General features: G+C 41.7%; 1 protein-coding gene and 1 long non-coding RNA gene across 3 annotated transcripts; both read left to right on the top strand.

Annotated features, from left to right (window-relative positions):
* Window positions 1-2,918: 2,918 nt before the first annotated feature.
* LOC309715126 (uncharacterized protein) lies at window positions 2,919-5,710 on the top strand. Of its 2 annotated transcripts, none has more exons than XR_014279150.1 (2): window positions 2,919-4,909; window positions 5,500-5,710. XR_014279150.1 is itself a non-coding variant. In XM_082547975.1 (2 exons), the coding sequence occupies exons 1-2, from the start codon at window positions 3,966-3,968 to the stop codon at window positions 5,530-5,532; spliced, it is 303 nt and encodes a 100-aa protein (XP_082404101.1). In that variant the 5' UTR covers window positions 2,919-3,965; the 3' UTR covers window positions 5,533-5,710. The 2 variants fall into 2 exon arrangements, 1 of the variants encoding a protein (XP_082404101.1); XM_082547975.1 differs by having other exon boundaries at window positions 2,919-4,235.
* A 933-nt stretch (window positions 5,711-6,643) lies between these two features.
* On the top strand, window positions 6,644-16,584 carry LOC309715127. Its single transcript, XR_014279151.1, has 3 exons — window positions 6,644-12,923; window positions 15,524-16,373; window positions 16,479-16,584. It is a non-coding gene; the product is annotated as an uncharacterized lncRNA (long non-coding RNA).
* Window positions 16,585-26,931: the final 10,347 nt, after the last annotated feature.

The raw sequence follows: 26,931 nt of genomic DNA, 5'->3' as shown, positions 1-26,931 counted from the left end.
AGGCTGCTTATCTCTCGATAATGAGTAGCTCCATACAGCGGCGATCCTCGTATCCCTATTAGCTGCGTTGCAGTCTTTTCACTGTAATGGGCTAAGTTTCCATTCAGCTTAAACACTCTCCAGGACTCAGACGATTGGATTCCAGAAGTTTTTACTGGGCACTTTTTTGTGAAACTGTAAACACAATACAATGAAATATACTGTAAACACAATACAATGAAATATATGAAATGTATTATAGATGCAATAAGCTCAAAGCATCTGGCTAATTATCACAGCTTGACAGCCTAGCCGCATAGCTTATATGAGACACAATAAGCTAACCGAATAACAGACAACGGTTCAAAACGCTTCACCGCTTAATTGTACAAAATGAATTATACTCACAGACTATGCCTTAGCGAAGAGAAAAGGATTAATCCTGTAACGGCGGAGCTGGCGGTTGAATGAGCCCACACGCTAATATCCCGAGTCACACAGTAGATTCACTTCCTGACTCTCAGCGTAAACTGCTCTCGTGTTGTCATGGTTACGAAAATACACACACCGCTCTAAGCTACGATAGCGAGATAAAGAGAACACAAAGAACACATTTCTGGGGGCATAACAAACTTATTTTCTGCACATTCCAGCACATAATTTTTGTGTGTGTGTGTGTGTGTGTGTGTTTACACTCACTCTTTCAAATAGATGCAAGTAAAACACAGCAGAAAATAAATAACATCAAAGACTAGCGGTCCTGTTGCTCTATTTTCACCTGTAAAGCAGGAGTGGCGTAGGCGGAGGTTTGCCCTGGTGCAGGTGTGCCGCAGCGGTCAGTGGTAGAATCCGCGAGTTTCTCTGTGAGTTTCCCATTACGTGGTAGCGCACTCCCAGTGCTTGCTTGGAAGTTTAGGGGTTTTTTTCACTTTAAAGAGAAGTTTTCTTCCCACGCACAACGGACGCTAATGTTTTTGTCACTTTTTATGCAATCAAACTCAAAATAAGGTCAGTACTTCCAAGCTTTAAACGCTGCACGCTCATACTCTCTCCCGCACTTGATATATGATCCATTGTTGATCTGCGCACAGCTGTTGTCACGAACGTTGCACTCACTTACGTCATTGTCATGAGACATTCTCGCAAAAAAATCACGGTTTTAGTAACGCAGTAACGCAGCGTTCCTACGGGAAAGTAACGGTAAGCAAACACATTGCATTTTCAGTAATTACTTCACAACAGAGGGGATTTCATGTTTGGGTAGTTAATACCTTGTACAGCCTTCACTAATATGATTCACACTAGAGCTGGGCCATATTATACCGTTCACGGTAATACTGGTACAATGTTAGGCAACGATAAGAAAATTAAATATCGCGATAGAATATGGGTAAAACGCACATGCGCAGTGCCTTTGTTTTCATACGCACATGGCCGAAAAAGCATGGCGGCAACGGAGCATGAGAGGGGAGAAAGTGGATTGTTGAGTGAAACGGATGAACCAGAATTGGTTTGTAAAAATGGTGCAACTTCCGTGATGTGGAACTGGTTTGGTGTTTGTCCATCAGATACCCACCAAAGCACTTTTTTTTTGTAGAACATGCAAGCGGGCTGTCGTTATTACTGTATTTGTCGGACTAAGGTGCTGGTAAATCTGAAAGTAATCTGGGTCCTCAACTCCGTCCCTTTAGGTCCCAAAGTCAAACGAACACTGCAGCATGACTGAGAGTTAAAAACTGTCTAAATTCTTTCACCTTTAATAAAACGATCAGCATTGCTGCTTTACCAGGTGTAACTATGAAGTTTAACATCCAGGCATCCATGAAAACAGAATTTATTACATTTAGTTAGAAGAGTTAGAAGTTAGCAGGAAGTTAGTGGAAGTTAGCTCGCTAGTTTTGTTAGTTACCTAAGCATGATGTAGCATGTTCTGAGAGATTTCTGAAAAAATTCAAACGTACAGCTCTGCTGTCACTTCCAACATAAATGAAGACAGAAAACTAAACAGCAGTGACGTTTGTAAGGTTATTGAAGTTGGGCTAGGTGGTATATAATGATGTGCAACATGATCGCTAGCGACACAGCTATGTTAGCATAACATAAACAGGGAAGCTGGAGGATGAACGTTAACTTTTTTCCACTCGATAAAAGTTAACGTGAGGGTTCCTGATGGTTAGAGACAAATGCAATCGCATAGCAGGATGCTGTAAACGGACCAAACTTCAGTCAGGAGAACAACTGAGATAATCCATCCACAATACGAGGTTAGTCATTTATATACTACAACAACATGGGAATAGAACAGCTGTGATAGAATACAGCATTAATGAATCAATGGTACAGAAGTGGAGGAAGCAAGAAGAATGAGTTGAATAAAGTTTGATTTATCTGACTGCTTTGTTTCGCTTAATGTGCCTTGTAATCTCGTGCACCTTATGGTCCGAAAAATATGTATTGGACTTTTTTTTATTTGGCACACTGCAGTTTAATGTTGCAAAGCACCTCTTTTTAACTTCAGTGGATATTATACATGGTTATGCTCAGGATATGTCAGCCCATTTCTACTGGAAATGTTTTTTGGTTAAACCTTAAGCAAGAAATTTACATTTGCACTGTTAACTTTTTATATAGCTTTAATGCACATAAAAAACAGCTGCTTGTTTAAGTGAAAATAAATGGATGCTCTGGTACTGCTTTGAGAGCAGTGCCAGAGCTTTGGGTTCATCCTCTGGGTTGTTACTGAGTCCTGAATGTTGAATGTTAATTTAATATGACAGAATTAAACATAGAGCATTGGAGGTGAATGGAGCAAGTTGTAGCTGTTCAGAATATTAGTCTTGTTTTTGCATAGATGAGTCCCGCAGTCAAAAATGCAGAGTGCACCAAATCCTCAGTGTGTACGTGTTTTTCACAGAAAAACACACACAAAGCTTCCCAACATCACAAATCAACTTACATTATTTTTTTCTCACATATTGAACATAATATGTTGAAATACAGCTATTATTGTGCACGGATAGATCTGAAGAGTGTCAGATTAAAGTCCAAATCTGGCAATATTGCTATTCAGGTGTTGCTGGATGTAATTTCAGATTTTACAGAAACATAAGTAGTTTTACTGATGTCCTATTTGTTGCCTGCAGCTGGCTGTTTATAAATTTTTTCTTCCCTTTGACTTTAATAAATGTGTGGAGAATCACACCACATGCAGGAAAAATTATGTTAAGTGGGTATCTGCACATGTGGCACAGCACTACCAACTTTATTCAACATCAGACCTGGTGTTAATAATATTCCGTGTTCATCTACACATCCAACAGATCATCTGTTAGAAGCTAATTTCAGCCTTATACAGTTTGAAATGAAGCAGCTTTCCTCTGCTTCATTCAAATTTTGTACTTCATCTAAGCTCACGATTCATGCAGAAAACAGCTCACCCCTCACTTTCTAGCACAGAATTTGAAGCATATAGATCCTTTTTCTGTTGTCTCTCCTTGTACTGCGTGTCATGTTGTGGTGTAGACCTGTGATTACTCTGTATTATGTTTGTCACATTGCTAGTAACAAGCTGCGCGTAGCTCCCTATTCAGGTCTGCAGTGGCGGTCCTAGCCTGTTTGGCGCCCCGAGCGAACACTCCCTCTGGCGCGTGCCCCCACCCCCACACATATAAAACATATTAAGGATTATACATTACTTAATCACTTAACCACTGTCTCCTGACAGACGGTAAGTGACGGAAGTGACGAGTAAGGTAAGCGACACATGTTGTAGGTGACGACAGACGCCGGAGAATTGGCGGAAAAAAAAGCAAATGGTAGCATAGAGTTTAACAAAGGTTTTTCAAGCTTCAGTATTACCAAATATACTAATCAATTGTCATATAACTAACAACATCTGTTCTATCATCTCTAACACCCTGGAGGACAACGGGGAGAGTTTAGACGCTCTCCAAGATTACATCGACCGCTGTTTTCACGATTTAGTAATGAAGAAGGCCCAGAGTGCATCCTCCCCGGCCAAAATTGAGACGCCGTCATCGAAGAGATGTCGCCCGGCAGACTCCCCCGGTACAACATCGCCTGCCGGCAAAGACATCGCAGACATCCTGGAGTCAATCGACAAGCGATTGTCCAGTTTCGATGCAAGGCTGTCCCTGGTGGAGATTTTACACCGGGAATTTAAATCTCTGAGAGAATCCCTGGAATTCAGCCAGCAGCAGGTGGAAACGCTTGCCGCTGAAAATACCACGCTACGGGTAGGGCTGCTCGATTATGGCAAAAATGATAATCACGATTATTTTCACTGAAATTGAGATCACGATTATTTGACGATATTTATTTAACCCTTTAAGACCTACTATAGAACCAAGTCCACCAGAGCTTATATTATTTTTTTTACATGCTGTAGTGCCATTTGTGGGAGCATTTCAAGTTGCTATACATCAATACAACTGTTATAGCCCATATTTTAATAATATGTATGCATTAAGTCCATAGTAATTACATAAATTGCACAAAAGTGCAATAAACTACAAAAAAAATTGAAAATCGCTTTTGTTTTGTTTACATATATTTCTACTTGGAGAAATTTAAGAGGTTTGTCCCTCAAAACTTTAAATACAATAAAGTTGCAAAAAATAGTTTCCCACCACAGGAAATTTATTTTGAGTGTCTTCATAGTTTTATTTTGGAGATACAGCAATTTTTATATACTGCAGGAAAAACAAAAAACAATCCTATGATGCAAATTTGCAAAGAAAACAGCATGTGCATTATTTCACTGTGGGAAGTGTTACGAACAGCTGATAGGAACGGCAAAGCGTGTTTCTGGAATATTATGTTTTTGTTCCTGCAAGCGCTTTTTATGCAATTTTTGCAAAGCTATATGTGGAACGAAACCGTGACCGAGGACAAGCTGATGGCATAAGATGTAAGTACAACTCCTCCGGTTTCATATGCAAAACAAATTATTGCGCTAGCTTACGCGGTTCAGGTTCTACAGGGATTTAAAAATAGTTACGCAAAACGGAGCGTGCTGCTCTGACCGGCTTTAAAGGGTTAACAATGACTTTAAAAAAATAATACAAAATGGTGTGCAACACCACTGAAGTTTTTTTTTTTTAAACTCTCTTTTCAACCAACGGCAGTCACTCTCCAAATAACTTCTGCTTAGCTTTCCGAGCTTCCCTCGGGTCCTCTTAATCAGCGGTCTCCAACCTTTTTTGCGCCATGGACCGGTTTATGCCCGACAATATTTTCACGGACCGGCCTTTAAGGTGTCGCGGATAAATGAGGGAGGGGCTAATAATCGGCTCAGTCATTTTTAATGATCGTTGAAAGCCCAGATCGTAATCGTGATTAAAATTCGATTAATTGAGCAGCCCTAGCTACGGCAGTCGGTCAAATCTCTCACCGATAACGTGACCCAGCTAAACATTGAAAATAAAAAAATAAAAGAGTCCGTTATCAATCTACAAGCCCGTAGCATGAGAGATAATCTTGTGTTTTCTGGTATTCCAGAATCTGCTGGAGAGGACGCGGAGGCAACGGTGAAAAGCTTCATTAAAATCCACCTGAAGCTGCCGGAGGACACCGTAAAGAACATCGACTTCGATAGAGTGTATCGCTTGGGGGGCGTGAGGTCACGGACCGGGAGACCACGGCCTATTGTGGCCAAATTCGGTCAATTCAAACAGAAGGAACAGGTGAAGAGTCGCGGCAGAGAGCTGAAAGGAACGACCTGAACGACCTGAACGACCAGTTCCCCAAAGAGATCCTGGAACGACGCAAGGTCCTGTTCCCAGTTCGACGTAGCTTCATCCAGAAAGGCTCCCGTGCTGTCATCGCCGTGGACCGGCTCTACGTGGATGGACAGCTCTACCGCGACCCCGGCACCACACCGTGGTTACATTGACTGCACTCCAGATAAGAACCCGCTACACTCTTTTCTTATTCATTCACACTTTCTCCTTTAACATGGGTTTAACCTAGTAATATCAATATGATGTTATAGCAGATATAACACCGTCACCCTCCGTCATTACTTTAATTGGAATGTTTCCGTTTCGTTTCTTTTTTTTTGTTGTTGCTCACAGTTCATGTGGTTTCTTTCTTTCTCTTGTCTTTCACTGCTGTGATCACCTACTTCCCCACTCACCTACAAACAACACCCTCTATTTCTCCATATTTTCACACCACGATCACGCAAACACATCCGCTCAACGGCAGCACATTCACAACAGCCTCACAGCACGCACAGACTTGCAGGACACTGTAACAGCCACTATGGTGTGGTGTCCCTTTAAGACACCCAAGTCGAGGGTTGATGGTGTCATCAGTGTGTGCCACTGGTCTCTCTGCTCTCTCTCTCTGTGATGGTGTGGACATGTGCTTGCACGCTAGTACATGAGGAGGGACGGATTTTATGTTTTACCTCTCCAGACACCTTTGTTTGCAACGTTATGGGTTGTACGAACACTGTGCGCTATGCTTGTTAAGCTGCAGCCGTTCAACCGGGCTTATATGGTTGATGAAGAGAAGGTATATTAAAGAACACACTGTGGAATCCCCAACGCCAGCGTGAGTGTGTATTCTTTTGGCTACCCTGCTAGGTGTTTTGCCGCCTCCTCTCAACCACTAAACGCAACCCGACGTTACAACACATAACACAAGCCACGCTTGTTCATATTAGTGAATATTCACACACATAGTCAGACTTATGGAGCCTCTCACTACACTTTTTTTTTCCTTTCTCTCTCTCTCTTTCTATTTACAAACAAGGGATGTTTCCACATTCTCTCCACCTGTCTAAACGAAACACCCAGCGTACATCATTAGACATACACACACAATTATGGGCATGCTGAGGTTTGTCACATGGAATGTAAATGGAGCTGGCACCAGAGGAAAGAGGTTAAAGATATTTAACCAGCTTAAAAAACTACAGGCAGATGTTGTTTTATTACAAGAAACTCACAAACCTGTCACAGGATTAAACGAACTTAAAACACCTGAGTTTCCTAACGTATTTGCAGCCTGTTATAATTCTAGACAACGGGGAGTAGCAATTTTAATACATAAAAATGTTAATTTTACAGTACTCGATACAGTTATAGATCCAGAGGGTAGATTTCTAATTATTAAACTATCAATATTGAACAAAAAACTATGTATTGTAAGTATATATGGTCCAAATGTTGATGAACCCTCATTCTTCCACGGATTTTTTAGTGCACTCTCTGAACACCTCGATTGCACACTCATTCTTGGCGGTGACCTCAACCTTGGACTAAATGAAGAAATGGATAGGCTCAACACAACAGGAACTCAGCGCAATTGGCAATCCACAAATATAATCAAACAGTATATGAGCGACTTTGGCCTTCGCGATGCATGGCGCTCCCTTCACCCCAACAGTAAAGAATATACTTTTTTCTCACATGTTCATCACTCTTACTCTCGTCTGGATTATTTTCTGGTCAGCAGCTCACTGCTGAGTGACATTTCAGACACTGAGATTCATCCTATAGCCGTCAGCGATCATGCTCCTGTATCTTTAACATTAATACACAAGAATAATACTACGCCAAGTAAAAACTGGAGATTTAATACATCATTGCTTAAAGATAAAGACTTTATTAAATATTTTAAAAAGGAATGGACTTCATATTTAGACTTTAATGACACTCCCGGAATATCTGCTTCTGTTCTATGGGAAGCAGGGAAAGCTGTGATGAGAGGTAAAATAATTTCTTTCTCATCACACAAAAAAAAAGAAGAAAACAAAAATATTCAGGAATTAGAAAAAACCATCAAATCACTAGAAGAAACCTACGCGTGCGACCCAGATCAGGAAACATTGAACAAAATACGCAAGACAAAACTAGAATTAAATGAAACTATTAATAAAAAAACACAATTCCTTATACAAAGACTTCGCTTGCAGAATTTTGAACACAGTAACAAATCAGGTCGATTTCTAGCTAACCAGTTAAAAATAAAGAAAGAAAAAACAACTATATGTGCTGCTAAAGATTTATCGGGGAACACAATATATGACCCTGGAAGAATAAACAACATTTTTAGGGATTTCTATGAAACTTTATACTCACCACAAATAAACCCATCTAAAAATGAAATTGATCTGTTTCTTGACAACGTAACTCTTCCAAAATTACTAGACAGTCAAGCAATGGAACTGGATTCGCCACTGACGCCAAGTGAACTCCAGGAAGCCCTGATAAGTATGCCCAATAATAAGGCTCCAGGTCCAGACGGCTTCCCTGCAGAATTCTACAAAGAATTCTGGACAATTCTGGCACCAGTATTCCATGGAATGTTGCAGGAAATCGAGGAAAATGGCAGACTACCACCAAATATGAATTCTGCCAACATTAGTCTCCTGCTAAAACCAGGCAAAGACCCTTTATTTCCCTCAAGCTATCGTCCAATTTCTCTTTTAAATGTAGACCTTAAAATAATCTGCAAAGCTCTCTCAAAGAGATTAGAGAAAATAACCCCCCTCTTAATTCATCCTGACCAAACTGGTTTCATAAAAGGTCGGCACTCCTCAACAAACACTTGTAGATTACTTAATTTAATAGACTACTCATACAATAAAAACATCGAAACCGTAATATTATCTCTAGATGCAGAAAAAGCATTTGATAGAGTTAACTGGAAATTTTTATTCGCAACTTTACACAAATTTGGTTTTGGAAACTCTTTCATAAACTGGATAAGAATATTATACAATTCCCCAACAGCTCGTATCAGAACAAATGACCAGACATCCTCCAGCTTCTGTCTCCTGAGGGGCACCAGACAGGGATGCCTGCTCTCCCCTTCACTTTTTGCAATTTTTATCGAACCTCTAGCAGCAGCATTTAGACAGGCTACAACAATTAAGAGCATAAAATGTAAGAACATAGAACATAAAATCAGTCTCTATGCGGATGATGTGTTGCTTTTTCTGCAAAACACACAAACCAACCTCTCTGAGGTAATTACTCTAATAAACTGGTTTTCAAGAGTTTCAGATTATTCAATTAACTGGCCAAAATCTACAGTTCTCCCCATTAACTGCTCCTTCCATAATTCTTCCTCTGCCCCACTGCAATCCGGAAATATTAAATATTTAGGTATTAATGTTTCTCCTAAGCTTTCAGACTTAACTAAATTAAACCACATCCCACTTCTAAAGAAAGTAGAAGGTGATCTGACTAGATGGAAATCTTTACCCATATCACTCATGGGAAGGGTCGCCACTATAAAAATGATGATCTTGCCAAAAATAAATTACTTATTTTTGATGATCCCTAACAAACCATCACAAGATTGGTTCAGATCTCTGGATTCATATATTTCCAAATTCCTTTGGAAAGGTAAACCCCCGTATCAGCTTAAAAACGCTACAAAGAACCAAGGATAGAGGAGGATTAGATCTGCCTAATTTTCAGCAATACTTCTTAGCCAACAGGCTTCAGTTCATCTCAGAATGGTTAAAACATACCTTCTTAGATGAGCCCTCGCTAGATGTTGAAGAGGCACTATGCAAGGATCTAGAGATTTCAGACCTACCATTTATTAGCTCCAACATCAAAAGACATGAATGCTTTAAAAGTATCAACATCAGCTTTTCTCTGACAGCATGGTGGGAGTTTCTAAAAATAACGGAGTCTTCATTAATCCCATGCAAACGTACACCTATCTGGAATAACCCTGACATATTACAAAACAATAATATGATTAATTTCCCAGAATGGAGTTGTAAAGGAATTAAATACTTAGAACATACATTAGAGGGAACAGAATTTATTCCATTTGACAGACTAGTTGCACAATATGGGATCAACAAGAAAAGATTTTTAGAATATCAACAAATTAAATCCATAGTAAAAAAAGAAATTTAACCTCAGTCAAGTTGAATTACAAACACCACCAAGTGCGGCATATTTCCTTACTCTTAAATCCCCCAAATTATTATCTAAAATATACAGAACACTTTCTAAATTAGATGAATCAATATCCCTTCCTATTGCAAAGTGGGAAGCAGATTTATCAGTCAGCTTAGACCAAAACTTCTGGTCTCAGGTATGCTTAAAAACCTTTAAATTGATTAAAAATCCCAGTCTGCAATTAATACAATACAAAATACTACATAGAGTGCACTATACAGGTCATCGGATGTTCAAGATGAGCTTTACATCTTCCAACAACTGCTCACACTGTCAAGGCAATACACCAGACAATTACATTCACGCTCTTTGGTTCTGTCCACCAGTGCAGAAGTTTTGGCGCGAGATATTCCAACATTCCAACTTCCCCCTTAGTGTGTTTGTTGGGCAGCTTAGATAATGTCACTTCAGAAAAGAATATAGCCCATATGGTTTTCACTGCCCTATGCATAGCCAAGAAAACTGTCCTCATGAACTGGAAAAATAAAAACAATCTTAATTCTAACCAATATAAAAATTATCTATTAGATTACATTAGTCTTGATACAGCCTCTGCCACCACATCAGATCAATTGCTCTGGGCTCCTTTGATCAGCTCCATCACTTAGTGGGGGATCATAGTTTGGTCCCGCCTTCACTGTTGTGATTGGTGTGGGGGTAGGGACAGGCTTAGGGCGTCGGGGGGTTCCCCGGAGGCATCTTCCTTGGGGGGCTCAACCCGGGGTAGCGATCATGTCCGGTTGGGGGCTCTTTTGGCTCTCGGGTGACTGTTTCCTCGTGGCTGCGTGCAGCGGGGCTAGGGGAGGGTCTGTGCTGACGGATGTGGGTTACTGACCTGGTAGCCTGTCTGCCCCTGGGTGGGTCCGGGATGGGCGTGAGGTTCTGGGGGCGCTCCGTCTCTGGGCTGGGGCCCTGGCTGGGCCTCAGGGGCCTTGGGTCCTGGTTTGTGTGTTGCCGGGGTTGTGGGCGGGTGGGTGCATGGGGCCCATCCCTGGCGCAGGGTGCCGCCAGTGCGTCGAGCCACCTGGGGGGCTCTTCAACTGGTGGTGGAGATTGTCACACCTTGCAGGAGCTTTCCTCTCCACAGGAACTCTCTGCAGGAGGGAGAGATACAGGAGAGATGGAGGAAGATCTCAGCCTGGGCGTCTATTGTCTTATGTAGTCTGGAAGATGAGTGGATGGTGGGGTGGGTGCAGTTTTCTCTGTGGTGGGGTTGAATGGACTGTCCCGGGCTCTGTGGGGCCGGGGGGCGCTGCTGCGCTGGGCCCCGGTCTGGATGGGCCTGGGCCCCCTTTCCCTGGCGGGTCGCGGAGTATGGGAGTGCCTACTGGGGTCAGTGGGGGAGCTGGCCCCAGGGAGGGGTCACCTGCCCCTCCCTTCATTTCCTCCCCATCTCCAGCTGCCTCCCACCACAACCACCCACACATGCAGGGCTTTGGAGTAGGGGTATGTCACCAGGGTGCAGAGGAGGCTACCCCCCCCTCTGTCCTCTTCTGGCTGCCTCTGCCTCAATTTTATCCCACAACTTAGACATTCACATTACTCACACTCTCATTACACATACATATAGGATCTTGGGGGTGGGCACGATACACGGAGTCCAAATTACCATCAGGGTGTACACCCCACCCCTGGCGTCGTTGCCCACCTCTCAATTTTAAATACACGTAGACACTGAGGGCTAGCAGGAGGGACTATGCGCTTACCTGCTGCTCTCTGGCAGGTAGCTCCATGCCCTCCTGGGTTTTAATTGCACCTTAGAACACACATGCATCAACACTACAATGAGCGGGTGGAGGGAGGTTTGGAGTCTTCTCTCACCCCCATTCTCTGCGGCCTGCTGGAGCGGGGGGGCTAGGAGGAGTTGGCCGTCCGACTGCGGTCCGGAGTGTGGGGCCTCCCTGCTGCTGCGGAGTCGGGGCGGTCTGCCTCTCCCCACCGCAGGGAAAAGGGTAACACCACCTGGGTCTGGGTGCAGTTCTCCCCTCCAGGGGCAAGGGTACCTAGACCCGGTTCGTAGAGTACGCTTGGGGAGTGTGATCGTGTGTACAGCGTCTCTTTATGTCTGTCTCCACGTTGGTTGAGTGTGGAGTAAGTGCATATGAGAGCATGAGGGTGGGAATGGATGTTTGTGTCTGTGTGTGCCTGTATGTCTGTGTCTATATGTCAGGTTGGGTATCAGACGCCACCTCTCTGGGGACATCTCAGGCCCTCCAAGGTTAGGAGGCCTATCTCCACCCACCACCACTTCCCCTGCCAGTGGCGGAATCCCTCAGGTGTCGGTGCGTTGGTGGTTCTTTGTGTCTGGGGGTGGGCGTCCGGGTACACACCGGCTCACTCCTTGGCGGCCGCTTATCGGGGGCCTGGAGCCTGGGGCTCGCTCGGGCCACTTCTGAGGTGGGGTGCCCCCGGCCTCTCGGCCTGGGGCTCGGTCACTCAGGCAGAGCTGGCTGCCGGCGGAGCTCACGGGCGCGTCACTGCAACTCCCCCTGGCTTCTGCTCCGCGGCTGCTGAGTGAGCCCTCATCTGGGACTCTCCTCAGCTCTTACTGGGACAGTGGCGCGGCTGCCCCTCTGTTGGTCTTCCTTGGTCTCTTGTGTTCTGGGGGCCTCTGGCTGTCTGGAGTTTTGATCTCCTCCATACCTGCTTTATACCCTGGAGGACGGGGCTGTGGCTCCCCACACTCCCTAGCAGATCGTTACATGAAGAAACCTTTGGAATGCAAGCATGCTGATCCACACAGGTATGCACACAGGTGTACACATGGGTATTCACAGACGCGGACTACAGCTTTCTTGGCTGCTGCCTCAAAGCACATTGTGCGCTGTCTATCTTGCGTGCTGCACAATATCGTTTATTATTTAGTATCTACTGATATCTACTGCTAGCTAGTTTATTGTGATGGTGCTGTTTTTTTTATTATGTTGCTCTTTGTTGTTTGCTTTCTCTTCTTTTTTTTTTTCTCCATACAGGTGATCCAGGTGTTTTGTTTTTCTTTTTTTTTCTTTTTTCTTTCTTCCCCCCCTTCTCACCGTCTCTTCTCCCCTTTGGTTTTCTTTCTCTCCCTCTCTTTCTTTCATTCTTTCTCCCTGTCCTATCCCCCAGTCATGTCTGTCCCGTTTGTAGCAACTGAAAATAAAATAAATTCATAATTATAATAAAGGTCAATCAAATGGACCAATATGGCAAGGCCATGATGATCCACTTGGTAAAATAAATCCGCTTGGCATCTTTCTTGGCCTTAAGACAACAATTCTGATGGCTAAAGATCCAAACGGGACACACAAAAAAAAAAAAAAAAAAAAGGATTATACATTAACATAAAACTGTTGTCGGAACCATACTGAATTTCGCCAGAGAAACACACACACACACACACACACACACACACATATGAAGAGAGCAAGAGTATGCATTGTATGCAAACAGCTACCAAACAGCCATCATAATTCGTCATACAATGAGAACAGGACAAATCAACAACTGACAATGACTAATTAATATTAAAATCTGTAACATGATGTATTGTTTGGAGTTTAGTCTGTTACTGTTGCTATTTTTACCATTTCTTCTTGGAGCAACTGTAACCCACATAATTTCCTTAGGGATTAATAAAGTATTCTGATTCTGATTGTTTCAGGATGACCTGCCGTGATCCAATGACACATCTGCTTACCTGTATCTTTAGCTCGTTTCTCCTCCTCTTCTTTTCTCTTTTTTCTAAACTGAGCATCTGATGGCTTTGGATTCACAACATTATAAATGAAATGTGCTCTATTTGGAAGCAGCAGTCTCGTCTCTATATATACTGGACTGTATGTCAAAGTTTACTTTGACTTCAACAGCGAGCAGGCGCACTGAGTGCTCTGCGCTCACTTTTCGCATATAGAATTATAAGTCTGCATCATGATGTCCGGTGTTTTCGTGTTTGTTGTTTTGTTTTTATTTTGTTTTATTTTGCGAGTTGGTTATTAGATGCTGCTCCAGCCAGCCAGAGAATCCCCCGCCGCCCCACCCTCTCCTCCCTGTGCCACAAGCAGCAGGCGCACCTCGCAAACGAAGGGCGCCCTTAATCCCAGCAAATGGACGATAGAAAACCGATCGGTGCCTATGCCATTCCCAATATGCGCTGGCTGATGTCAGGGCAGCATGAGTACGAGCAATTTTTTATTTTATTTTTTTTTGCCGATGCCCGTGATGCTGCCCCCCACCACGATGCCGCCCCGGGCAACCGCCCATGTCGCCCGTATCAAAAACCGCTACTGCAGGTCTGTTAACTTGCAACCAGCTAATTTGCACTGCTGTGGATCGCGGTGGTCATTGTAGAAATGAACTAATTGTGTTTGTGTTCATTAACTAGTGTATCCTTAGTATATTACCTTTGAACTCTCAACTTCCTTCAGTGCTTCATTTCGACTGTCCCCACGCTGATTTTTCCCACTTAGTAAATCTAGTTCTTAATGAGAAGCTGCAGCAGCAGGAACTTTCAGTTTACATTAGATGGAAAAGGCACCTTTTTTCACATAGTTGTGCGCATGCTGAAGAAGGAAACATGGATCAGTTTGCAATGTCGATATGATGCAATGTTTTCTTTTAGTATAGGGTGTCTAGGCAGTGAGTCTTTTGGAATATGAGCAGCCTTTTTAAGGTCACAACAGGGCATCTCAATCTGATTTAAGTCTAGACTTTGAGTATGTATTTTGTTGTAGATGAGAGGTAGACTTTGTGCATTCAGATGATTGTCCTGTTGCATACCGTAAATGTGCTTGAGCTTCAGGTCACAAATTGATGGCCAGACATGCTTTTTCAGAGTCATTAAAATGCAATACACAAACAGAAGTTGTTAACGTCTATATTTAAAAAAAGGCTTATTACAAATTGTGATCTTTTCATTTTCATATAAATTATGATGAATTCATCATCCCCCTGCAGATTCTACACTTTCTGTTGCATGTCACTTTCATTGTATGTCATTTTGACCAGATACCAAAATACCTATGTTTTTTGGTGATTATCCCCTGCTATATCAACATTACGGTATTACACGTAAACACAAAACCCAAGGTTTACAGAGTAGACTATGTAGCTTGTAAAGAAGAAGAATAAATATATATGCATCTATCATTGCTACATGTCCATATCATTCTGTTAAGTGTTTAGAAACAACCAAGGTTTTATTTTTTTTTCATCTGACTATATACAGTATTATACTGAATATATTAAGAATAAAAAGGAAAATTAACCAGAAATGTCTCATATACGAGCGAGTGAAAAGTGCCAGAGGACACAACCTGAAGGAGCCTGAGTGACACTAACACACATATGCATGTGCTTTACACAAATGTATATATTTAGTATATTTATAGTTAGTTATTAAGCATATTGTGTTCTTATATATTGATCCATTTTGTGTTATACTACCAACTATATGAGTTGTATTTGGATGCTTTAGGTGTGCTATTTTCAAGATGTTTCAGTTTCGAAGTATTATCCATTAATGACCTACATCAAATCACCAAAGTCTAATCACAAGATGTTTGTGCTGGGAAGATACTTCTAAAAACACAAGTATTTGCTTGGCTTGTTAGTAGTACTGAAAGAAAGTATTTAACATTCAATAAAACATATTATTATTAGTAGTAGTAGTATTTAAATGGTATGCCAGTCTCAACTATCCAACAGCTGCCAACTTCAGTTTATTAAATGTAATGTGGCAAAATAAATTGTGAACCCATCTTGTACTTCTCATTGGATGAGGGGAAAATGCCCTCTGATGGGATGGGATGTATTTTTTTTTTTTTTTGTTAATCCCTACTACCATCTACTTTACTGCTACACAACCACCATCTACACCTATCCCACCACAAGTCTTGTTAATGCAAACCACAGCATAAAAAGGGGTATTTCTGTGTCTCGAGATAATAACAAAGACCAGATCATGATCACAGCAATATGCCTGTCAATCAGACAGTATGGTGTTTGGCCCAGATTGGGTTTATAAAGCCTAAAGACCCCTGTAAGTAATGGGATACGACTCCACACAAGTATCTGTTAAGGATTATCGGGCTTTGGTCCAAGTGTATATTGAGTTAGGGACTTTGTTGGGACACATTTTTTGCAAAAAGATGCATTATATGTCATGGGCCTGGGTCTGTGACCCGGGGATCATGTGTTATTTTTTGAGTTTAATGAATATTATGAGTTTTATTTGTCTTTCTTAATCATTTATGGTTGTGGTGTGATCTGCTCCTCGTTCCTCGTTTCCCTGTGTGTTGTTGTGTCAGTTTTGCTGCCCCACCAGGTCTGGAGAGTCCCTGCCTTGGAGCCAGCCACACCTGTGATAATTACTCACCTGTTGCTGATCTGCCTAATCAAGGGGCTCTACTTAAGAGAGCATTGGAGCAGCAGTTGGCGCGGGATTGTTAAACTAGAAATACAGTTAGTGCGGAGCTCGTGTTTTCCATACTTTCTTGTTGGAATGGTTAACGTGTTTAGTCGGCCAGTGGATGGGGCAGTACTCATTGTGGCATCTCTTGTTTCCAGGGTGATTATGGAAACGTGTGGAGGGAGCAGTACACAGTTGAACACAGGCAGCGAGGAGGACGAAGCACAACCACGCATCATGGAGAGGATTCACGGCACGGGGAATTGGGAAAGCACACACTGTGGAGTGTTTTTTTTTCTGTGTAAATAAACTCACTTTCTCCATTCTAAAAATCCAGCATTTGGGTTCTCCTTCCGCCAACCCTGATATTATAATTGCCAAAACATCCCTGGTTTGTTGATAAGAGCAATAGAAAAGCAGAGTACAGAACTCTATCTAATCTAATTATTTATCAAGACAAGTATCCATTTGATCACTAGTGATTATAACTAGAGTAGCATGTATAAAAAGTAGGTATTGTTCTTTTTTGTTTTGTTTTTCAACAATAAGATCATTATTACTTAAAATCATAAATCCTAAGCTTATTGCTGATTGCTGCTAGCTCTTACTATCACTATGCATTGTGGTTTGCAGTGGAATGATAAATGCTAAAGACAATTTTATAATGAGATTACAGCAGTCTCAATGCTTGTAAACATGCTGAGGTTCAGGTCCATGAGTCCTTCATGGCTGTTATAATATTACAAAAGTAGTCAGTAGATATACAGTATGGTGGACCACACCCATCTTTGAACTTGGCCTTGATTTTTAACTCAGCTACTACAGGTATTTTAAAAACAATGAGTATTAAGAAGCCGTGTCAACACACATGTATATTCTATTTTTGGGGCTGGTGGAAATACTCCTTTTCATTTAATATTATTTTGGTTTAAGGTTTGGTTTAAGGCTTGCTTAGCTCTAAGCAACAAAATTATTTGAATATGTTTTTTAAAAAAAACAAATGAAAAAGGAAAGGAAAAAATATACCAGTTCTACATCATTAACTACAGCTTAAGAATACCAGTCTAGCAGAAAGTTTAGAGGCACATTTTACCATCTGCAACCTTGTCATATCTTATCAGCAGATCATTAAATTAAACAAATTTAAACTGGCATTTACATTTAATGCCACATTTGGTTAGTAAGTAAAAGTCTGAAACAAACATTCTACAGTCCAATAAGACATGCAGTAGTGTAGGGTTTAAGCATTTTGTTGGAATTATAGTCAGTGGTCTTTAATACTGACAATCAAGTTTTGTGTCCTTATTGTCAGCATAAATGTTTTTTCCTCAGAAAAAAGCTTACTCGGCACATATACATGCTCTATCTCTTTTAGAATTCCCAGGAGCACTACCATCTACAGCACTGCTACACTTCTGCTTCCAGGGAGCCTTCTCACAATGAATTGAACACATGCATATTACATGTAAACACCAAAAAGGCAAAGAAGAGTGAGATAAAAGACATCTGTAGTGCAAATGCACCTCTTTTCTATAACCACATGTCTTTATTGATAAGAACTCTCTCTTTCCCTTCTGTCATGTAAAATAAATTTACATTTGAAAGCATACTTTCATATTCACCCTATTAATAAAGTGGCAAGACTCCCATCTGTAGATAAAGAGACAGTAGTTTGTTGGCCAACTAGTCATTAAATCACTAAAACTTTGCTGTCAAAAGTCATGCAAGAGCTGCTTCCTTTAGCAACTATACAAGTAAATACATTGTATAATGTAAAATACTGACAAACCCCAGGTCCAAGTAAAAAAGAAAAAGTCTGCAAGAGGGATGCCAAAAAAATTATGGCAACTCTCTAAAGACATATCTCAATTGTTGTGCTTGCAATTTCATGAGTAAGAAATAATATATTGATAAATTCCACAGGGATTTATAGGCAGGTCTAGACCCTTCTCTCTACAGGACACTGCTATCATTTATCAAAGCTGAATACATACATATATACATATGTATGTATGCATGTATGTATGTATGTATGTATGTATGTATGTATGTATGTATATATATGTATATATATGTGTGTATGTATGTATGTATATATATGTATATATATATATATATGTGTGTATATATATATATATATATATATATATATATATATATATATATATATATATATATATATATATATATATATATATATACTGACTGGTTAAACCAAGGGATAACAAAGATAAATTATAATCAAGAACTATGAAGAAAAAAATACAAAATAGAAAGTAACGGCTGTAAAACATGGATGAGGCAATGGCACGGTACAGGCATGATCGCAGCAAAAACTTTCTGGCACACCTTCACCTACTTCCAAGGTGCATGGAGAGGATAAGAAACTAACAAACCAGGAAATCCAGCAACACTTAAAAGTAAAGAGGAACAACTTTATTAACTGACCAACGCGTTTAGGCTTCTGACCCTCACCAGGGTCATGTGTTACTATGACCCTGGTGAGAGTCATGTGTTACTATTATACATCACTTCAAAGCAATTTGTGCTTAAATAAAGGACCAGAAATAGAGAAAAAATTCAAATTAACCAATCACATCTTCATAGACAAACCAGCTGACGTAAAACAGGTTGGTATGGGCATGTGCCAGTGAAACTGGGCCACTAATGTATATTTATGATATGACTGTTGACAAAGTATCGGGAAGAATTCACACGTGTACAGAGCTACACGCTCTGCTGAGAATCAGCCAAATGCTGAAAAAGTGTGATTCACAATATAAGTGGACAGTGTGAATAGTGTACACAGACAAAGTTACAAAAACAGAAAAAAAAAATATGGCCAAAGACAGATGTAACTGTGCAATAGTAGCTATTATACTATTATACTATATTGTACTTTGGTGGAAAAAAGGTGTCCTAGTCCAACTACCTCATTTTGTCATGAGTGTGTAATGTAATTTTTTTTTTTTTTTTTTTTTTTTTTTTTGCCTGTCCCGTTTGGCTCTTTTGCCATCAGAATTTTTGTCTAAAGGCAAAGAAAGATGCCCAACGGATTTACTTTACCAAATTGACCATCCCAGCCTTGCCGTAATGGTCCATTTGATTCACCTTTTATTGTTTATTTTATTTTCACTTACTGAATACGGGACAGACTTGACTGGGGGAAAGAAGGGGAGAAAGAAAGAGGGAAAGAGAAACAGCTGAGAAGAGGGACCGGGGGAGAAGGGCAAAAAACAAAAACCAACAGAATGAGCAGAAAAAAATGCATATATCAATCACCTGGATCACCTGCTGAGAAAGAAAAAAAAGAAAACAAGCAGAAGAGAACAAGAGTAATAGAATAAACAACATCACAATGATATATGGGAATATGACAGTAAATACTAAATATTAAACATTATTGTGCAGCACATAAGATCAACAGAACACAGTGTGCTTTGAGGTAGGAGCCAAAAAGGGTGTAGTTTGTGGGTGTGTTCACCCATGTGTACACCTGTGAGCATGGACGCGCTTGTTTTTTTTTTTTTTAAAGGTTCCTTCATGTAATGATCTGCTAGAGGGTGTGGGGGGGCCACTGCCCCGTCCAGGGTATGAAGCAGGTATGGAGGAGATCAAAATTCCAGACATCCAGAGGCCCCCAGAACACAAGAGACCAAGGAAGACCAACAGAGGGGCAGCCGCGCCACTGTCCCAGAAAGAGCTGAGGAGAGTCCCAGATGAGGGCTCACTCAGCAGCCGCGGAGCAGAAGCCAGGGGGAGTTGCAGTGACGCGCCCGTGAGCTCCGCCGGCAGCCAGCCGTGCCTGAGTGACCGAGCCCCAGGCCGAGAGGCCGGGGGCACCCCACCTCCAAAGTGGCCCGAGCGAGCCCCAGGCTCCAGGCGCCGATAAGCGGCCGCCAAGGAGTGAGCCGGTGTGTACCTGGACGCCCATCCCCGGACACAAAGAACCACCAACGCACCGATGTCTGAGGGAGTCCGCCACTGGCAGGGGAAGTGGTGGTACGGGGAGATAGGCCTCCAAACCTTGGAGGGCCTGAGATGTCCCCAGAGAGGTGGCGCCTGACACCCAACCTGACATATAGACACAGACATACAGGCACACACAGATACAAACATCCATTCCCACCCTCATGCTCTCATATGCACTTACTCCACACTCAACCAACGTGGAGACAGACATAAAGAGACGCTGTACACACGATCACACTCCCCAAGCGTACTCTAAGCCCCGGGTCTAGGTACCCTTGTCCCTGGAGGGGAGAACTGCACCCAGACCCAGGTGGTGTTACCCTTTTCCCTGCGGTGGGGGGAGGCAGACCGCCCCGACTCCGCAGCAGCAGGGAGGCCCCACACTCCAGACCGCAGTCGGACGGCCAACTCCTCCTCCTAGCCCCCCCGCTCCAGCAGGTCGCAGAGAATGGGGGTGAGAGAAGACTCCAAACCTCCCTCCACCCGCTCATTGTAGTGTTGATGCATGTGTGTTCTAAGGTGCATTTAAAACCCAGGAGGGCATGGAGCTACCTGCCAGAGAGCAGCAGGTAAGCGCATGGTCCATCCTGCTAGCCCTCAATGTCTACGTGTATTTAATATTGAGAGGTGGGCAACGACGCCAGGGGTGAGGTGTACACCCTGATGGTAATTTGGACTCCGTGTATCGTGCCCACCCCCAAGATCCTATATGTATGTGTAATGAGAGTGTGAGTAATGTGAATGTCTAAGTTGTGGGATAAAATTGAGGCAGAGGCAGCCAGAAGGGGATGGGGGGGGGGGGGGGGGGGTAGCCTCCTCTGCACCCTGGTGACATACCCCTACTCCAAGGTCCTGCATGTGTGGGTGGTTGTGGTGGAGCGGGAAGAGGGAGGCAGCTGGAGATGGGGAGGGAAGGAAGGGAGGGGCAAGTGACCCCTCCCTGGGGCCAGCTTCCCCGCTGACCCCAGTAGGCACCCCCATACTCCGCGACCCACCAGGGAAAGGGGGCCCAGGCCCATCCAGACCGGGGCCCAGTGCAGCAGCGCCTCCCGGCCCCACAGAGCCCGGGACAGTCCACCCAACCCCACCACAGAGAAAACTGCACCCACCCCACCATCCACTCATCTTCCAGACTACATAAGACAATAAACACCCAGGCTGAGATCTTCCTCCACCTCTCCTGTATCTCCCCCTCCTGCAGAGAGAGCTCCCGAGGAGAGGAAAGCTCCTGCAAGATGTGACAATCTCCCCCACCAGTTGAAGAGCCCCCCAGGTGGCTCGATGCACCGGCGGCACCCTGCTCCAGGGCTGGGCCCCCATGCACCCACCCGCCCACAACCCCGGCAACACACCAACCAGGACCCAAGCCCCTGAGGCCCGGCCTGGGCCCCAGCCCAGAGACGGAGCGCCCCCAGAACCTCACGCCCATCACGGACCCACCCAGGGGCAGCCAGGCTACCAGGTCAGTAACCCACGTCCGTCAGCACAGACCCTCCCCTAGCCCCGCTGCACGCAGCCGCGAGGAAACAGTCACCTGAGAGCCAACAGAGCCCCTAACCGGACATGACCGCTACCCCGGGTATTAAGATGCAACCCTAGTTTAGCCCGTTTCAGAGGCTCGCAGCCGGTGAAGTGTCTAACAAAATAAATCCCACAGCACGTCTTTCAAGGAAGACATATAAACATATTCCAAATGGAGAAAGTGGATTGCTGATGATTGCCTGATGGGATGTTAACATCAGGTAGACAAGCAATTTATTGCGCCATGGAGATTTCATTGTGGACTTCACAAGACAGGAGATATACTGTTTGTTATTGCTTTAAGCTACAAAGCAAAGCTGCCAATGTCATTTTCTGCAACTGTACTTTGGAAAGACACAATGAATCAGTCATCGCTGTCCCTTAGCTCAATCCAAGCTGTCACAGTCTATGAAAGAGTAAATGAGTTATGGGAACATAAGTAAGAGGAAGTATTGTGAAAGCAATCATTACTGGCCAAAGAATCATCTCTTGAAAAGAGCTTTAAAAGGCAGAACTGTGACGTGTTGCTTTGTTGTCTCAAATTTATAGAGATTAAAAATAAAGATTATATAACGCCCAAACACTTTCTAGTTCAATTCATCTGCAAAATCTTATGGGAGTGAACAGGAAGGAGAGAGAGTTGTGGGGTTTTGCAGTGTTATTTAAATGGATAGAAAATGATTCCACAAAACAACTTAATCAGCCGTGAGCTCCTGCAACGTCATAAATGTCATATAAAATAAATAAATACATTTATGCAATTGTTTGTAAGCTTACCAAGCTGATCATAATGAACATGTACAACATTTGGAAATTCGCAGATTTGCTGTGCACTGTATTCAACACTCTTGGTGGTTCTGTATGTAAGGTGCTGATACGAAACCTCAAGCACTTGTATCCTAACCTGCTAATCACAGGAATCGTGGTTAAAGAGAAGAATGGGCAATGAGCCGCAGGGAAAATTCCTCACCCCCTGGCAGTGCCTCATGGAAACGCCGCAAATGCTGTACGGATTCAAACGTATCAGGGATTATTAAGAGACCTGAGAACAAGGTCAAAGACTTGCAGAAGAACACAGAGCAAGTTAAACTTAACTTCCACTTCATCCCTGAGGCTCTGAAAATACTTAGGAGATAGTTGAGGCAGGCTCTGTTGAAAGCTCCCCCGCCGGCACGCAAAGCTTTACTTTTGATGTTAATTCCTTGAAAGCTGTTTCTTTAGCTGGGGATTAGTGCATGAAGAGCCAGGCTTACCATGCTCTGGCTAATAAAGATGAAACATCTAACACAGGTACTCGTACATACACTCGCTTGGGAACAGTGCCTATAAAGTTGCCTTAATTATAGAGAACTCACTTCGCTTCAGTAACTGTAAGAATAGGACGACATTTGTAGTTTGAAAATACTGTGGTATTAAATGCTGAAAAGCCGATGTATTCTTTGGACACAAGTCTTGAAGTAAAATAATGATTATATAGGCACATCGCTTTCTCAGCTCATACGATCAAAGCTGCCTTCGTAGTATGCGCTCAGTCTCCCCAGATTAGGTCTCGTTACCAAAAGACTGACAATTATGAAGTGTGTCCATTACCGCTGCTGATTAGCCTCCGTGTCTGTTCGGGCTTGAGCGAATGTTGTAGCTAATGATTCTGTGGCAGCGTGCATAGAAAAGCGACACCACAATTCATCTGCCTGGCCAAAATCTCCATGATTAATAGATGTTTCACAAGAACATTCACCCCTTTGAATATTTGAAATGGTTCTCCCCATCACCGAGTCCTCTGCTTTGACAGTTTAAGAAGTAAATTAATCAGTCCCATCACTGCATCTATCCTGCTTTCAAGCACAATGAATGGGTTTTCTTTCATCGTTTACTTGGCTATTTTCCAATAATTAATACCAGGATGATTAATTCCAGTGGCCTTTATTTAGTAAATTGATAAGTATTATTTAACACCAGTGTCTACATATTAACAAAAGGACAATATAAGCTAATTACCTCAGTAAGTCACTAATACAAAACCGATGGTAACCTTAAATCAAATCCTATTATCATAGCTCAGCTTAGTGGAATTTCATTAGACCACATTGTTTTCCGACAGTCTAACTATATTTGCATTTTCTTCTTTTTTCTCATTCTCTGGTCATGGTCATCTCTGACATTTTTGTAATATTAAAAAAACCTTGTACAAGGTGTATTTTGATTATGGATGAATCTGTGACCCAGTTTGCTCAATGCATTAATATACTGTGGTCACGCTTGTCAGCTTGCATACAGTTATATCATACAGCAGGAAGGCACAATTATGTTAAAGCCAAAGAGGGCTGTAAGCGGGTGGTAAATCTTATCTATTTCATCTATAATGATATGACTGGAAAACATATTTGCCCCACTTATAATTTGCATAGCTAAAAAAAAATGAAAACATCTGCATAAAATAATCCACGAAAAAATGCTCTCTGAAATTCCTTCCAAGTTGTAAAGCCATTAATAAAATAATGCATTTTTTTTTTTTGTTTCATGATACCTAATTGCCCATCTGGCAAACATTTACTTAGAGTTTGAGTTGTATTACTGGTTGTTACCTATATCCTTCTTGCATATTGACCTGAACTTTGTCTCTAAGAGAAACAAATCCTTTACAAGAATAATGAAGCACAGTAAGGAAAGGGTGATTCACATAAATAAATTACATTACAGTCTATTTTCTGAGGACTCTAAAGAAAACATAAATCATTACCCTTCTGTCACCATAAGTGGTTTCTGCAGTGCAGTTCCACAGTGGAAGTCAGGTGCATTTTGCTGATTCCCATAATGCCCTGAATGAAATTTAATACTCAGCAACAGTTCATTTTGTGGCATCCTGCCTTTATGAGTAAAAACAAATAATTGTCTTAAAGCCTTACATTATATATGTGTTGCACCAAATATACTGTAGAAGGAGTAGGTTTATTGGAGAAGGGGATAAAAAAAAAGTCAAATTGTTAATGTAAGTGTGTATTTTTACCTATAGCACCTAAAGGGTGACATTTTGTCTGACATCTCAGAGCTTAGACCCAAATGTCATGCACTTGGGTATCAAGTACATATAAATACAAAAACTGAAACAGGAAAAGGGGCAAAAAGCTGTAGATTAAGTTCATAAGGAGGTTAAGGCAGTGTTTGGATACTGGATACTTTAAAATATTGCAAGTTATGTGGTGTGTGACTGGATAAATTAAAACGTCTTTCTATTTCAGTTTACCCTAAGGTCTGTCAAGGGCCTCAATTTTTCCAGCTTCTCTCACATTCCAAGTAATATATTTGTGTGTTATTCTTACATTGAGACCCAGAATACAGTATTTTTAAATGCTTTGGTTCTTTTTCTTACAGAAGTAGTTTACAGCTGATATAATTTTGGGGATTTTGTAATCATTTTATTTTTCAATAGTTTAAAAGTCATTGCTATGAATTGCATCACATGAGAATTCAGTTGTTACACTCAAACAAAAAAAAGGAGAGAATTGCATTACCCAGTGATGTCATCAGATAGGTTGGCAGAGAGAGGCGCTATTCAAAGAGGTGGAATGAGCGTAGCTTGTGTTACTGAGACATGTCATCAGCACACAGGTAGCATGGATTCTCCGTTTTTTTTTATCTTATGTCCAGTAAAATGTGCATCTATAAAACGTTAAGCAAACTGTACCCCAGTACAGTGCTCTGTTTAATCTAAAATAAATAGGTAAAATAAATACAAATAAAGACAGGTTCTTGTAAGTGATTACTTGATTCAACTGACTGCTGAAATGTAAACAAACAATTTCAATGAAACAAAATATGAACATTTTAATATCAACAATTTTGTAGCTACAATTTTATCCCACCTGCTTCCCAAGCAAGTGTAATAAACTAGATTAAAGAAAAATAGCTTCACAGATATTAATTGCTGAAATTTTTTAAGCGGTAAGATTGCTAAAGTGTTAGCAGTGTTATCAGCATGTTTACTGATGCAGTTTATGAACATAAACTATGTACAGTTTTGTTCTTTTTCAAATCGTTTTTAATAATTCTTACCAAAATGATTATGTGTGTGTTCAATATGTGGTTTAAAGAGACAGGAGAGTAAGTTAATTTAGCTGGCTTAATTGGAATGGAATTACTGTAATAGACTTAAATAACATTATTGGACAAAATGAACTGCATCCGTTAACAGTGCTCGTTGATTGTACTGGAGCCCAGTGTCGTACCATGCATACATTAGCTTTTATAAGGGCAGCTCCCACTCGCCAAAAGTGTGGAGCTGTTTGAGGGCACAGTTCAAAGCCTCAGGAGAAATCAATCAACTGGTCTTTCAGACTCCCATAACATGTAAGGACCTGAGACGGACTTGTACCTGGCTATGAGAAACTACTATATATATGATTAATAATAAATATAACCTTTCAGTTTCCAAACCATGATAAGAGCCGTCTCTCACTCTTTCATGAACAACAATCCCACTTTTTAAATATACCTTACAAGCTGCATCACATAGATTATGAAGTTTAATGGTGGATACTTGATGATTTCCTCCTCATGTAAAATTTGTAATGTGTTTTATTGTGTTATGGCTGCTGAAAAGTTATGATTGTATGATTGTATTTTATAATGCTATACAAAGATTGCCTTCTTATTGTTGTGCAGCTTGCCTTCTTGTAGTAAGCTGTTGTCCTACTGATGATAAGTTGCATTTAACAAATGGATATTTCATATGAGAAAGATCTGAGTGATAGTGTAAACTGTACTGTAACATTTCTTTATATGTGCTCTGCGTTGTATTACAAAATAACTATCCTGCAACATAACAATGATATGTGGTTGATGTATTAATAATAGATGTTTACATCAATGTGAGTTATCACTCTTTGTTTGAAAAGGAGACAACAGAAAGGCAGGGAGTAAAAGTGAGCTAACCCCCCTTACCGGCTTTAACACCGATGTCTCTGTCGTAGTGTCCAATCAGGGTAAGTGCTTTATATTGATTCAGCAGTCTGTTTCAGCCCTTGCTTTTGATTTCCCTTATTAGGTCAACAAAGACGGTGAGCCTATTGTCAGCATGCTTCTTCTTGATAACTACCATTGGTTTCTTCTTTGGTTTTG

Source organism: Aulonocara stuartgranti, assembly GCF_965226115.1.
Source record: "Aulonocara stuartgranti genome assembly, chromosome: 10".
NCBI classification, from domain to species: domain Eukaryota; kingdom Metazoa; phylum Chordata; class Actinopteri; order Cichliformes; family Cichlidae; genus Aulonocara; species Aulonocara stuartgranti.
The sequence above is the reverse complement of the archived record's forward strand: the minus strand, read 5'-3'. Positions and strand labels throughout refer to the sequence as shown.

Coding starts and splice junctions, on each gene's coding strand:
- LOC309715126 (XM_082547975.1), top strand. CDS start 3,966: ATGAAGAAGGCCCAGAGTGCATCCTCCCCGGCCAAAATTGAGACGCCG. Junction 4,236..5,499: donor CTGAAAATACCACGCTACGG/GTAGGGCTGCTC, acceptor CTGGTATTCCAG/AATCTGCTGGAGAGGACGCG.